The sequence below is a fragment of the Callithrix jacchus genome, chromosome 7 (genome assembly GCF_049354715.1).
Source record: "Callithrix jacchus isolate 240 chromosome 7, calJac240_pri, whole genome shotgun sequence".
In the NCBI taxonomy this organism is placed as follows: Eukaryota; Metazoa; Chordata; class Mammalia; order Primates; family Cebidae; genus Callithrix; species Callithrix jacchus.
This window is the reverse complement of record NC_133508.1, coordinates 31310016-31325789: the sequence shown is the minus strand read 5'-3', so window position 1 is coordinate 31325789 and position 15774 is coordinate 31310016. Positions and strand designations below refer to the sequence as shown.

Genomic DNA, 15774 nt, shown 5'->3' with positions numbered 1-15774 from the left:
TCATTCTGGTACTTAAGATACATGTGTTTATGGGCACATGGTCTTTATTTGTATTTTTTTATGAGGCTTTTGTGAACATCTTGATAACTGTAACGAAATACCTGTGCATGCCATGAATACATAACAAATGACTCTGCTATTATTTTTGTTATGTGATATGAGGGAATACTCAGAAGGGTCCACATACATTTTCCTTCTGAAAAGTTCTGGTAGCTCCTAAATTCCTTTCTTAGCCATTTATCCATACATAGCAAGCACTGCCCTCACTGAGCTTTATATCACAGTGTGGCTGCCTCCTAAAAAGTTTGTTATTCTTAGTTCCTGATCCTTTTCAGTGAATCTGTTTACTGATAGCTGCTCTCAGTGACAGAGGAAATCAGGAAACATGGTAACGAGAACTTAGGAATGTGGAGTCCTAGAGAGGGAATAAATTCTAAAAAAGGAGAGGCGACTAGAATTGTCCTTTCACTCCTATTGGAGGTAGTCATGCCCACAAGCCAGCAATATCTGTGCCATATACCATGAGGTTTAAGCACCAGGAAGACACCTAGAAATACACTCTCAAAAAAGTCAAAATAGTAAGGCAATAGAAAAAGAAGGCATAATTTATTATGTCTATTATGACTAATGTTTAATAAGACTTACAAGAAAATAATCAAATGATTAGAATCATTTAACATATATATTCTGGAATTAGAAGCAAAAATAGTAGTGAGAACATAGCTGAGCCCCATGAACATGCAAATTATATTTTCATTCAACGAGTATCTGTTGTCCCAACTTGTGCCAGGCACCCTGTTAGGTAGTGAGGAATGTGAGAGTGACTGTGACAAACATGGTCCCTGTTCCTAGTGGGGAAGGAATATAAATAATAGTATCAGAGGTATGATGACAGAGTGAGGAGCTGTGAGTCAGAAAGGCATCTAAAAACAGGCTTCCTTGAAATGACCTGAAGCATGAGATGTTGAGGATTAAGGATTTCAGAAAGAGGCAGCAAGCTGTGGAGGGGCCTTTGTCAACTCTGACCTCTCCAGAAACATTTAGCCACAAGAAAATCCACAATTCAGTGGAGGATGTTGAAAACATTTAGTGTTACCCAAATTCAGCTCAAGATGAATCAAATGCAGGATGATCGTTTTCCCCATTTCAGAGTTTTCCAAAGAAAATACTGACAATGATGAAAAGAATGACAGCAGTTCAGGCTTGTTGATGCATTTTATTGTGAGATGGGGGAGTCTGGTAAAAAACTAGAAAATGACCATGGTGTAACAAGGAACTTAAAAATGAAGAGTCAGATCTGTAACTTACATACATGAATACAGGAACAAATTGGCACAAAATGTTAAACATTGTTCCCAACACTGTTTATAGAAGGTAATCCTAATTTGGCTTACTAAGGAAATGAGAGTTTTATGGTTAGGCTAATCTCTTAATAAAACTGCAGAGTATCATGCTATTAGTCACACAGTGAATTTCAAAATTTAAGTTTTATATTAAAAACTGGGTAAAGGTAAAATGAATTGATTGTAGTTGTAAAACTAATACATTCCCATTTCAGTTCTGTTCTACAGTCCAAGGCAAGTATAAATGTTAACATAACACTGTTAAATCAAATCTCAATGCAGGAGAACCAATTGCATCTCTACTTTAAATCTTATCAACTTTCCAAATTTTCATACTAAAATATATTATTGTATTAATACAAACTACAGTATTATACACTACACTGTGTAATAAATAAAGAAATATAAAAATAAGACACATAAATATAAAAGTTTTCTAAAACTAAAAGTACATATGTCAGTAAGAAGGATATTAATACTGCCAGGTTTGAAGACATACAGTACAAAAATGTTGCACAGATCTATAAACTAAAAGAAATAAAATAATACTGATAGGTAAAAATCAGCTAATGTTGTTAATAAATTGGGTCCATAATAACTAACATTTGGAAACAGTTATGAGCCAAATAACAATGGCATGTCCATGTTTGAAATGCAAGTACATGGAAAAAGCAGATTAGAAAATTTCCCTTTCATTTCTGTAAAGAAATTCTGAAAGTCAATTAATGTAAAATCAATACTGAGGAACTGAAAGATGAAGTGTCCCAGTGTTTCAGTTTCTCTGACAGAGTCAGTGGTTTTAAGTTTAATTTGGGAATTTTGACACAACAAACAAATCAACAAATGCTAGTTATTGTAGGCCACACATTGGATGAAGGCAGGTTAGAGCCTTGAAAATACTGAGAAATGGCACTTACAGCACACAGGTCTTGCTTAAGGCCAAAGGAGATACAAAGCTTCATGTCATATCCTTCATATTTGTTACCACATACTCAAACACAGTCACAAACACTGATTCTGATGATTTTGCTGTCCTTACCAGATTAACATTGTTAGTCCCTGAAATCAGAACTCAATGGCAATCTTTTGAACTCCACTTTAAACCACGAGTAAGAAACTTCAGTTCTTCTATCAGCTGCTTTCTTAAGGCTAACAATACACTTTAAATGATAATACGCTCTACTAAGACATCTAAGTATTAGAAATTACTACCTTCTAGATTGAATTTATAAAAGGTAGTTAGCATGGGTTGGAACTACATTATACTTCTTTGTAAAGGGAATTTTGTAGTGCAGAAGTTCTCACATTTTAAAAAACATAATAAAATACTGAAGCGGATTTAGCATATGTTTACCAATAAAAAATTATAAAATTTCTCCCAATTGTACAGCTTAAGAATAAACCAACATATGAGTGATAATACTGATAAAATAAAACAATGCCAGATGCATATCTAATTAATCAGCTTCCTTTAACCTCTTATATCATTGCTCTCTGAGTCATTAAGGTTTTCTAATCTGCTTCATGTTACAAACTTGTTCCTAACTTCGAAAACTGCATGAAAAATTACTAGGTCTGAGGTTCAGGCACACCCGGATTTATTTTTTGTGTGTGGTTTTTTTTTTTTTGTATTTTGTATTTTTTTAGTTTTTACTTTACACAGTAGTGAACAGGAATCACAGCATACAGGTTACTGTGTTTCCATTAAAAGCAAGGATAATATAGAACAAACTTCATTACCAATTAGAATTTATTTTCCTCCTAGAAAAACGATTAGGCTTCATTTGTCTTTTCTTCAGACACTTGCTCACTACTCTCGCTTACTTTTTGTCCTAAGCTGCTTGCTTGACTTTCAGCCCTGTCATCCTTCATCAGACCTTCAGTTTTTGCTTCTTCTCCCTCATTCTCTGCCTCTTCTACTTCTTCTTCTTCCACTTCTTCCTCCTCCTCCTCCTCTTCCTCATCCCCTTGTGGTTTTTCACATTCTTTTACTTCCTGCAATTCTTCCATCTCTTTATCCTCCTCCTCCTCCTCTTCTTTTTCACTGTCTTCATCCTCTTCCCTTGTCAAACTCTCTCTCTCGTCCGAGTCGCCCTGCGAGGGAGATGCCCTGGCACCCACATGCTCATTCGAGAGGATTTCGGGCCCTGCCTCTTCCTGCTCTGTGCTGTCACGTTCTTCTGCTTCTCTCTTGCAGTAGGAATAGCGATGATTCATGTGTTGAGAATAAGACCCAGAGTGTGAGAAGCGCTTTCCACATTTGTCACATTGATAGGGCTTTTCTCCAGAATGTAATCGCATGTGTTCAATCAAATGATGTTTGTGTTTAAATGCCTTTTTGCAGATTCCACACTCATGAGGTCTTTTACCTGCAAAATACAAATATAGCTATGAAATAAAATGGTGGTATTCAGCAAATAAAATCCTTATATGGTTTTTGGGGTACTTCAGGTTGTAGAAAGGAGAGGGTTATTAGTTTCATTTTTAAAACACTTCAGGTCCCAAGCTGTTTGTAATATAATACTGCAATTTGGTTTGTCCTTTATATTAAAAAATGTAGTGCTCTACACTCTGCTGTGCAGATGATTAGGTCAATGGGAACAACATGAGTTTGAAATGCCAAAAATACAAGCATCATGACAGTGAGGTGGAAAACGGGCCAAGTGCAGCTGGGAGGAGATGCCTGCAGTGCATGAGCACAGTGAGGGCAGACAGGGACAGACATGCTGCTCACCTTGTGTTCTTCATTATCACCACCAGTGGGACCCCCTCCCCCTCTTTTTTTTTTTTGAAATGGAATTTTGCTCTTTCACCCATACTAGAGTGCAGTGGTGCACTGCAACTTCCGCCTTCTGGTTTCAAGTGATTCTCCTGCCTCAGCCTCCCGAGTAGCTGGAATTACAGACACCTGCCACTATGCTGGCTGATTTCTGGATTTTTAGTAGGGTTTCACCGTGTTGGCCAGGCCGGTATCTAACTCCTGACCTTGTGATCTGCCCACCTCAGCTTCCCAAAGTACTCGGATTACAGGTGTGAGCCACCGTGCCTGGCCAAGGACCCTTTTGAGTCTTTTTTTTCTTAGTCACAAGCTCTGCCCCGATGAAATTTTGGTGCTTACTATATACTTTTTATATATGGTAAAACTCATAAATACACAGTGTATATACTGAGCTTCCTTAGAAAACCACAAGCCATTGTAGTATCTCAGAGATTTTTGCTCCTGCCCCCGCCAACAAGTTTTGGCCCGTGAGGGCAATATTCACCTTCCTGAGAATACATGGGCCAGAGGAGTACTGCTGCCCAGACCTGAGAAGGACTGTAACAACTGATCATAGTCAGGAATGATAATGTCCAATTTCAGAGCTATCAAGCAGTTTAACACTAACAGAAAGAGGAATGATTTTTAATTTTAGAAATAGTATAGTTTTTCATATATATTTTTCACTTTGATATTTGCTAATATTTAACCCTTGCCTGAAGAGGAAGGAGATTTCCTAACTTTTCTTAGATCTCTGAGAACCAAAGGACTGAGTTACAAGAAGCTGGTTTTGAGACATGTGACTTTCTCTTATGTAATACTAGTTTTAACTCCAAGAACCCTCCCCGAAGTGTCACTGTATGAATCCACAGATTGAGAAAGAAAAAACAATTCTCTATATCTTTTCTCACAAGAGTAAAAAATACACTGAAACAGTTAAGAATATGAAAGATAAATATGGATACTGTAGACACAATGGCTGGTAGTGGGGGCAGGAAGAGCTGGTAGAAGATTAAAGAGCTCATGATGAACCCAGCCCCTTCTATGGCAACCCATGTTAGAGAGACACAGGAGTGTGCTGGAGCCAGTGTGTACTCACTGCACAGAGTTTACTGCTAAATTTTCAGGAATTCTGCAAGCTGACATCACATTCAAGCTCGAAATCCACCCTGATGGTAGTATTTATGCCACAAAAAGCTGCGAACACCACAAATCAGGGTTTCCCCACCCTTCAGAGAACCAGGTGTTAAAATTTACCAGTAATACACCGGAAGGGGGTTGGCAACTGTTTTCTGTAAAGGGTAGTGAGTAAAGGCTTTGCAGGCCAAATGGTCTCAATAGCAGCTTCTCAATTCTGCCATTGTAGAATAGCATAAAAGCTGACACAGACAAAAATGTTAATGAATGGGCGATGCTGTCTTCCAACTCACTTTATTTAGGGATACTGACATTTGACTTTCACGTAATTTTCATCAGTCATAAGTATTATTATTTTCATATTTTTCAATCATTTAAACATGTAAAACAAAACAAAAACAAAAACTACCATTCTTACCCCATAGGCCTTAGAAAAACAGAGGGATGCTCACATTTGGCTGTGAGCCATAGTTTGCCATCCCTGAGTCAACCTTAAGGAGGCATATTTTGTGGCAGAATTACAGGATCTTAGAATCATCTAGTCTAACCTCTTAGGCAGAACTTCTTTCTTAAAACAAAAGATCTTGGCCTGCCAGGACAGCCTGCTGTACTCTTAGGAAGCAGCTTTTTCTTTTATGAAGCCAGATCCTGTCTCCCTATGACTTTAGCCCACTGGTCTCATATTTTTTATTAATGGCTACTATGTATTATATTTTTATTAATATAGCATAAGCTTGCACTAAATGAATGTGGACAGAATAAATGCTGTGTCAGCTTAAAGGGATTAAGTCGTAAAACAGACAGACGAAGCAAAAAACCAAAAGAAAGGCACAGACCTTAAGTACCATGTAGAAGTGGCCTGACAGGTGAAAATAGCAGGATCAGAGAGTAAAATATAAAAAAATTAATTCTGGTCCAATGTGGTGGCTCATGCTTGTAACCCCAGCACTTTGGGAGGCCAAGGTGGGTAGATGGCTTGAGCTCATTAGTTCAAGACCAGCCTGGGCAAAATGGCAAAACCTGTCTATATAAAAATTGGCTGATGTGGTGGTTATTTGCCTATAGTCCCTGCTACTCAGGAGGCTGAGGTGAAAGGATGGCTTGAGCCCAGGAGGTGGAGGTTGCAGTGAGCCAAAATTGAGATCACATGCCACTGCACTCCAGCCTGGGTGGCTAGAGCCAGAACTTGTTTCAATGCAAAAAAAGAAAATTAATTCTAAAACTTTACTTTTTAATTTTGCATAATCCAGAATATCATATCCTGGACACTTTGTAACATGTTTGTATTCACTGACATACCTGTGTGTTCATATTTATGTCTCAATAATGAACTACTCTTTTGGAATATCTTATCACACAAATCACAAGCATACATTCCATTTTCTGTCTTCCGCATTTTCTTTTTGGGTGGTGTAGAATCAGAGTCATTCTGATCCTCTACGTTTGATACTCCTTCTGAGCTAGTATCTTGTCTTTCATCCTAAAGGGAAAAAGGTGTGAGAAAGTTTAACTTAACATTAAAAGATAAACAGAAGATATACATAAAAGCATGAGATAAAGAACTACTTTAACTTAAACTTTCAAGGACTTGCCCAAGGCAAGCACAGTGATCCTCACTGCACATGGGCTCCAAGGGTGGGGCCAGATCACAGGTGGAGGTAACAAAGCCAAGAGTGAGGTTGGGGATAACAGTCAAAACTAAGCAAAGACCGAACACAGTCAAAACTACAGCTCAAATGGTACTGGAAGAAAGCAAGACAACCAAAAGAAAGCATGTAAAATACATAATAACAGAGTTTACCTGGTTTCATGTGAATCATTATGAGAAATTTGCAGAAGGCTTTAACTTATTAGTTTGCTAACTAATCACTCATTACTAACTGCATCAGTTGCCTTCATTTTTTCATTCTGGGTTTCATTAAGTCAAAGTTAACATTCTATTTTTAAAAACTGGTATTTCAATTGTATCCTCCAGAACTTCACGGTCCTTTAACCTCCATGATCCCCTTAAAAAGACAGAGGTGTGCTCTACCATTTTTCTAAGGAGGAAGATGGAAAAACAATGCAGAAGGGTCTATCTTTTTAAGAGGAATAACTGCTAGGTAAAATGAATCTTTAGAATTCCAGTGTGATAAAAAGAAACTCCAGGCAGTCTCATGGAGATAATTTTCGGCAGCAGGATCTCATGTAGGCAGAATAACCCTGCAGGGAGCCTGTTGTGGAACTGGGTCCCCTAAGATCTTTCTCCTTATCTAGAGTATTCCATGCCATTACCTCTAAACCCACAAATTTTCTGGAAGTTGAAGGTTTTTCACAACATTTCTTATGGCTTTATGAGGCAAGAGAGGTGCAGCCATTTGTCCCTGTCATTTGTGAGTAGCCCTGATGCTAAAGTAACTTGATTCTACTTTCACTACTTGATCTAGGCATGTGATATGTGATTACATGAAATGCTAAGGATGGCTCTTTTTCTATTCAAAGGCATGCAAAGTGTTCTATACACTAAAAATTTAGAGGAATTCATTGATCACGCAAGACTTTTTTTCAGGAGTTATCACAATTCCAGGAAACCCAATCAGTAGGAATATTTAAGGGAAAACAAAAGCAGAAAATACACATTTGAGCAGGATACGGAAATTATTATAGCTGCACCTAGTTATACCAAATATTTGCATAAAAGATAAAATTTGTCTCTAATATTCATTTGATTCCATCAGAAATCAACGGAAAGAAATGGGAAAACATCAACATCAGTGACATGGAAAAAGACTAGCCAATGAGGCGTTCAACAGCCCTATCCAAAACTATTATGAATTTTGGGGCAAGACCAGTTCAAGAGTTCTTCCTGGACAGAATAAAACTGTTCTGGTAAATACTAGCGATAGTTAAGGAGGAAAATGCATATGGAGGTTCACAGTCACATTTCCTCATATATATAATGACTGAACACTGTTTATGCACAGTTCATGAAATGATCAGTGAAGTCACAGATGCTTTCTTTGTATACTTAATTCCTGTTTATTTAATTAAAACCTTTCGTAAACAGATGTATTAGTATATAAAAGTGGTAAGTTTGCCTGGTGTGAACCTGTGAATAGGAACATATTTTCATTTAGTATTGACTGTAATCAAGGTAGAAACTATTACTAATTTTAGGAATTTAGCTATAAAAACAAATCCAATTACTATTTCAACTTCAAACAGGTTGTTAGCTGAGACTTATAAATTATCTTTCACAGAATAATATTTCAGACTTTACACTGGTAACAGTACCTTGGATTAGCAAACAACCAACTGAAGACATCATGCCAGAAAAGTTAAAGCAAACACTGATCCTTTAAAAAAAAATGAAAATTTGTAATAACCTAGTTGGCTCTACAGGACTGATATATATTAGACAAAATTAACTGAAATTAGTCAAACAGCATTTTACTAGCCAGGTTCAGGGTGGGTTTTTTTTTTTACCTGATTTCCATTTGGCTGGATCACTTTCAAGGGTGCTTCTTGGACTGCAGGGCTGACTGTAGTTGAATATGTGTAAGCCACCTGGGGAATCAGAATCGTTTGCTTATTGGCGGCTAGCGCTCGTAAGCATGGAACACTGTTCTGGTCAGCAATGGCCACAATTGTGGGTAACTGGGTAGTGACTGCAGGTATAGCGATATTTATGGGATTGGCACTTGGTGGGATTACATTTACAACTGGTTCTGAGTCTGTAACACAACTGTCCTTTTGTGGCTCCTTTTTTGCGCAAGACAAGTTCAAGGGTTCTTCCTGGACAGAATAAACACTGTTCTGGTAAACACTAGTGATAGTTGACCTTTCTAATAATTCTCCCTGTTGCTTTGGTAGTGAAAGATCAAGAGGTTCTACTTGTGGCTCTTCTTGTGCACCCTCAGCTGTGTACAAGTAACCCTGTGTGTTTCTGGATGAGGAAAGGTTTAGAGGTGATGGGGATGGTGTACTACTTCTGGAACCATTGACGGTTGATCCCACTGGTAAAACTGGGGAGTTAGTCATCTTTAAAGGACTTTGTAGATTTACTGTGCTGTCCTGGGGTTCATTTGCATTTGCAGATTGAGGCTGATCATTGTTCTTGGCAGGGATATTTACTTTGCCTGGTTCAGGAGAAGATGGTTCAGAAGACTGCATTGAAATCTGTCCAGCCTGCATCTTTTCAAACCACTTTTTTACTACATCCAGTGGTAGGTTTACTGAATCAGCAATTTTTGAGAGCTCTTCTGCACTTGGTTGTGCATTCAAAGCATAATATGCTTTTAGGAGAGACAAGAGGTTCTTTAAAGGTGGCTGACTGGGAGACAAATTGCCATCTCCAGTACCTGATGAAACAGAGGCCTCAGGCTTCTCAGCTTCTACTGCAGGGAGTGGAGGAGGCTGAGTAGGCTGCTTTAGGTCATAGTGCTTTAATTCTGGAAGTGCATTAATATCTCCTGGGCAGTCATCACACAGAAGGCAAGTGCTATCATTCACCCCTGCTTCAAAGCTTTTGTCCTTCTCAGACTTAACGGTAAGATCTTCTGGTAACTTTTCACTTTTGCAACTGTTTGTAGGAACTGGATTTTCTTTTTTTAAATTTTGAGGAACAACTTGAAGTTGGCTAGGCTGCTCAAGACTGTAGTTGATGATAATTTTGGTTGTTCCATCTTGATCAACCAAAGGAAGACTGATGGCTGAAATAACAGAATGGCCACCTTGTTGTATGGGTGAAGCATTGATTGTTTCTTGTTCTTTGGATGCAAGATTGGCTTGATTATTCTCCAACACTTGCCTTATTACATTACCATCTACTGCCACTTTAAGTACATTCTGAATATCACTTAAGTTGATACTTATGGGAGACACCAAACCAACTGTTGGCAGAACAACAGCTTGCACCACGCCCTGAGGAGAACTGGTTGCCTGTAATGGGCCACCACCACTGAAAACCCCATTTTGTAAAGGGGTTGAACAGTTGATTCCTGAAGCAACCACTATGGGTTTGAATTCATAATCCACAGGTTCAGTTTTAATTTGGTTAACAGAAAGTTGTTCTTGAAGGGGTTTATTCTCTATCTTTTGCCGTATCTGTGGTCGTGTGGGACTGCCTGGTGAGGCTGACAGAGACGGTGAAGAACACTGAGATGTCTTGAGTCCTGTTCTTGGTCGCCCATTCACAGGTATCAAGCTGATACATTTCTTACTACTTATGTGTGAGCTATAGGAACCAGAATGGGAAAAGCGTTTCTTGCAGTTTGGGCATTCATATGGCTTCTCTCCTAAACAACAAAAAAGTTACATTCACTGAATTATTACATATAAGTTTTTATGTTTCCTCATTTCCCTAAAACAAGCAGTATCAATTTTATAAAGGAGACTGCCATGCATGCTTGTGATAGAATTTCATTTAGAATCATCTTTTTAGTTTCAAAACCTAGATAAATGTGACAAACACCAATAACTGAGTCTGAGGTATATGTTCTGCTAACCAGTCATGGAATATTCTCAGCATATGTGTAGAATATTTCTGCCAACCTTTATAATGTCAAATAATTCTCAAGTACCAAAAATAATTACATTCTACTCTTTCAAGTATGTTTTTTTCTTATCCTTTTTCACTGACCTATATAATTTTCTATATTTTACTCAACCATCTGTAGGAGAAATTAATATTAAAGAAAAATAAGTAAAATGTCCCATATGACTTTAACGAGTATGAATATGTATCTTTGATTAACAAAAATTCCTGTACCCACAGGGCTTTCTTGAAAATACTTTTTCTCTAATGGGAGGAAAACTTTAAGATATTCTATAAGCATTAGCTTATTAAACTGGAATGTATATACCCCCCAGGATAAACACTGTAGGGAGTATGCAAAGCACCTTGTAGTTTCAATTATAGTGACAGTGGATATGATAAAACACTTTTTTTTTTAATCAAAACAGATTATATGATAGAGAAAAACACAATGTTGTGACTTACTAGGAAAAGCCACACACTATCAAAGTAGCCTTTTGCTTGTGGAGGCTTCCCTCAAGCTACTTCCCTAGACTCTATGGGGTACAAGGAATTTATTCTCTTTGGCTGTTAGGGATACTTTGTTAGAAAGTTTTGAAAGCACTGAGCTAAATGGAATATTTTCCTACAAACTTAATTTTTCACTTGAGTTTTAAGCTATAGTTCACTAATTTATAATTTAAAGGTTACAGACTATAAGCTTCAGTAAGGCAGCAGCCTGTGAACAACCTGTGAGTTCTTTGAACATACTTGAAAAGAGCCTGTGAGCCATTTATTCCTTGCACCCATCAAAACATAGGTCATAAAGATGCTCATTAAACCTTTTTTGGATGAATGAATGGCTAATTGTTGTATAATAAGATGTAATGACACTGATTTGTCTACTTAGTATCAAAATAAAGCTCTCCATCTCCTTTTCTAATAACTAAAAGCAGTGAGGAAGTCACTTTAAGCCCTGCTAACAATTGCTTCAACAGTAACTTCAAGGCTATCACGTTTTAAAATGTGAGTTATATTTTCTCAGAAATAAAATTATTTGAAGAATATGTGTAAGAATTGGAAGAGATTTAAGAGATTTATTGTAGTATAGCCTCCTTTCAATAAAGAGTTCATTTCACCATCAACCAGCTAGTTTCTGTTTGAGCCCCTTCAATAAAAGGGGAGTTATGACCTGCTGTAAAACCCCACACAAGAGGGTCTCGTCTGGTTCTGCTGAGGTCCATGGATTTGGGTTCAAATCCTGACTCTATCACATACTGTTTTTTTAACCTTTCTAAGCCTCAGTTTTTCAACGTGCAAATGCAGATATATTCTCACTGGACTGTTGTAGGGGCTATATGAAATTATACAGCAAAACTGTTAGTATGCTCTTAACAAATACTAGTTCCTTTTTAAAAAGACAATTCTACTAAGAGATGGGTTGAGTTTGAGCCAGTCGGCTTGCTATGTCTAGTTCCCTAATTTGTCCTTCTGATGCCACACAGAACAAGTATAACTTTTCTTCTAAAGCCAGACCTTCACATGGATCAAGAGCTGCTGTATTTCCAAACTCTCTTATGCAGGTTAAATATTCCTAGGTCCTTCAAACATTCTGCACACGATGTGGTTTTCAGAACCCTTACCTGCTTGTTAACCCACCTCTGGATATTCTCCAATTTATCAATATTTTTCCAATGTAATGCCTGGAATAGGATTCAATGCTCAAAATACATCAGACAGAAGTTTCCAGTGGGGGTAAAATAAGGAATATATTCTAATATATCTATTTTAACATTTTTAGTTACTTGATAACATTTTTACATGAACTACATGCTTATTTTCCTACTAGAGACACTAGAGAGATAAACATCTGTAATATAGACTATTTCATTTTTTAAAACAGGGAGACAGAGGAGAATGGTAGGTAAGGGAATGACTTTGGGTCAGGATGACTACATCACAGCCCTAGCTTTGCTATGTACTAGCTGAGTGACCCTGGACAAGTTAATTAAGACCTCTGAGCCTCAATTTTCTCATCAGTAAAAAGAAGAAAATAATAGAATCTACACCACAGGGTTATCCTGAGCACTGTAAGAATTAATGCATACAAATAACTAACGTGGTTGTACATAGCTAAGGATCCAGTGCTAGTTATCATTATTATTAAAAAATTTACCTTGATATTTTATTGTTGCCAGAAAGAAAGTCTACAGAACAATTATTCTGAAGCCAAAGTCACTATATATAAAACTCCCTGTTTCTAGCTTCATAGCTTTATTGTTTATAGCTTAGGCATATCACCTAATTTATCAAGGTTAGGGTTTGCAACTAGTTTAACTTGAAGGTTACATCAGGAAGTTTTACTACTCAAAAAAGTTTGGTATACTATGTATATACACACACACACACACACACACACACACACACACACATTTTAATGGCTGAGGTGGGTGTTTGGCTGTATCTGATATAAAAATTTTCCAGGCAAAAATTACTAAGACCATGGCAATTATTTTTGGGGGCGGATCACAGCCATGTGCAGGTGTTCTTTTGTTTCTAATCTGAGTGGAGGTCTGGTGGCCTTCCCTCAAACAGCTCAATTCTTACATGTAGAATCAATTAATTATTAACACACATGGTTCTGCATAGGGTCATGATCAAAATTTTTTGGGTATCAGTGTATTTAACAACATAGGTAATTTTAGAGAGTATAAGTTTTGGATCCTGATCTTCAACATCTTTTAAAAAGTCATCTGAAAAGAAAGTTATGGAGGTTTCCTAAAGGATATTCAGTTCATCCATTATTAGATACTCTAAGCAGAGGTTTTCAAACTATTTGTGGTGAAAAACCAATTGATTTTGTTTGATTGTTTTTTGTTTTAAACTTCCAATCTACTGTGGACCAATATTTTATAAAATATAATAAAATATCACAAAGTCTTGGTATAATAAATGCTAAATGCTTACTCTCAATTTCTGTACTTATCTCTTCACGAATGAGTAACACATGTTTTGCAGACTGGTACCAGTCCTGAGATGACATTTTGGGTAGCCTTTGCTAAAAAATCTTCTCTTATAATAAACCAGACCGTCACAGAGCTATATACTTAAACGATATCTATGTGGCCACTCTGGAGCAATGCTTCTTAAATCACACTTTGGTGAACTATCACTGGCTTCTATTGAATAATCTGATTTAAAAAAGAAACCCTATCAATTCTCTGCTGTTTTATGTTAAGGATATTTCTGAGGATTATATAACTTCTGTTTTGCTCTTGTCTTTTTATGTTGTTCCAAGGAATATAATTTTCTATGGCCTTGGTATCAGAAGGGAAGAATAGTCCTTCTGCTAGCAACTGATTTTTTTTTTTTTAACTTACAGACAACCTGAGTCTTGGTTACTGATTGTTGTTTTCTTACTTCCTAAACCTTAGAGCCTAATTTGTAGTCCACTTCCAGCATATGTATGGCATTTCACAGTGTTCATTTTCCCCCCTACAATTTATTTCATGTGAGTCTTGCTTCAATTTTTCTTACATATTTTTAAATTAAAATTACTTGCTATATTAAAGGTATACAAACCTCATATTAGATGGTTTTAAAAACAAGATAGAAATAAGTACATAATGAATTGACAGTGCTGAGTACAGTGGGAGTTTTGTGTTCCATGATCTGGTGTAAACTTGCATTTGCTGCTACTGCTCAAAAGCTTACAGTCAGCTCATACTAAGCTCTGGGCCATTCAAATTTACTACTTGATTGAAACTTATTTTTAAATATCAATGCTTAACTTTCAACTTCTTATTTCTAGACCAGTATTTCAATCCTTGTTCTGATTTATGCTTTCCAACTTTGTATTATTTATAAATCTGATAAATCTTCCTATATAACTGAAATATGACAAAATGAATATGACTCATTATATATATAAATCTTACTGTTAATTTTATTTTCCTTCCTCTGCTCTGATTTCAACCTTTAAAAATCCCTTTTGAATTAGCTATATCTCTATTACAACTTTAAATCATCTCTAATAAGAAGGTAGGTTGTTAAAATATATTATTATTGATAAAAACTGTTCAATAGCATAGGAGCTAAGAAATATGATATTGTAGTAGGCTGCAAAAGACAACCTCTACTTTTCAGAAACATTAATCAATGTATGAAAATAAATGTTTTGGTAAGGATCTTGGTTTGAGCATTTTCAAGTGGTAACTTCAGCACATTTATCATTGAGGGTTAACCTCAATGAACAATACAGTAAAACTTTTAGAAATGCAGTTTCAAAATAAAATGTAAGTATCACCAACCACACTTCACAAAGCTATCCAAGTATACCTTTTTTGTAGGAAGATATTTGTAAAATGTGAATGCCAATACATAATTTTCACAAAATAAGCAATGTGCAAACACTCACATTTCCCATTCATGGTTAGTAATTTTTTCATTAAAATTACTTAAATCTAAAATAACATATCAAAATTTATCAGGAGATAAACAGATGTCATAGGGCATTGTGAGATGTTAGCAAGTTTTCCTTTTGCACTTTTGTTCAAGTAGAGTCTCCAAAGAAATGGAAATATAGATCTCTGTTTACTCTGAGTTCCTAAAATAGACACAACACTTTCATCACATAATAATATTAACCTTGTAAGTAATAATTTAGAGAATGGCATGGAATAGAAAGGTGAAGATGGTGGGAAAGCACATTTTTCTTTTATATTCTCATTACTGTTATACTCCTTTCACCCCCTCTCATTGCCTCCATATAACTTCTCCAATATTTTCCAATCTTGAGTTCCATTTCTACTTTTCTCACATAAAGGATATCTTCACTTCCTTATTCTCTTGTGCAAATTGTATCTCTAAACTCTCTTTCATTCCCCTGTTAATTGTCAAATGAGGCGATGACATTTACATTAATTAGAAAGCTAATGCATTTCAGGTTATACTTACCAAAATATACTATATTATCTTCTGATTAGGAAATCTGGAGTATGTCATACTATATATTAATTTGATACACTTTAGTCAAAGTTGAA

General features: G+C 36.4%; 1 protein-coding gene and 1 long non-coding RNA gene across 50 annotated transcripts in view; one reads left to right on the top strand and one right to left on the bottom strand.

Annotated features, from left to right (window-relative positions):
- Positions 1 to 15774, top strand: part of LOC128932561 (uncharacterized) — a 124338-nt gene that overhangs the window by 60779 nt on the left and 47785 nt on the right. The gene's annotated exons all lie outside the window — the stretch shown is intronic.
- Positions 1197 to 15774, bottom strand: part of ZEB1 (zinc finger E-box binding homeobox 1) — a 215100-nt gene continuing 200522 nt past the window's right edge. For all 49 annotated transcript variants that reach the window (XM_078329810.1, XM_078329816.1, XM_078329820.1 and 46 more), the window contains 3 exons: positions 8704 to 10514; positions 6538 to 6718; positions 1197 to 3712 (listed from right to left, as the gene is read on the bottom strand). In XM_078329810.1, the coding sequence (XP_078185936.1) occupies positions 3117 to 3712; positions 6538 to 6718; positions 8704 to 10514 (2588 nt within the window). In that variant the 3' untranslated portion in view covers positions 1197 to 3116. The remainder of the gene's footprint in view (positions 3713 to 6537; positions 6719 to 8703; positions 10515 to 15774) is intronic.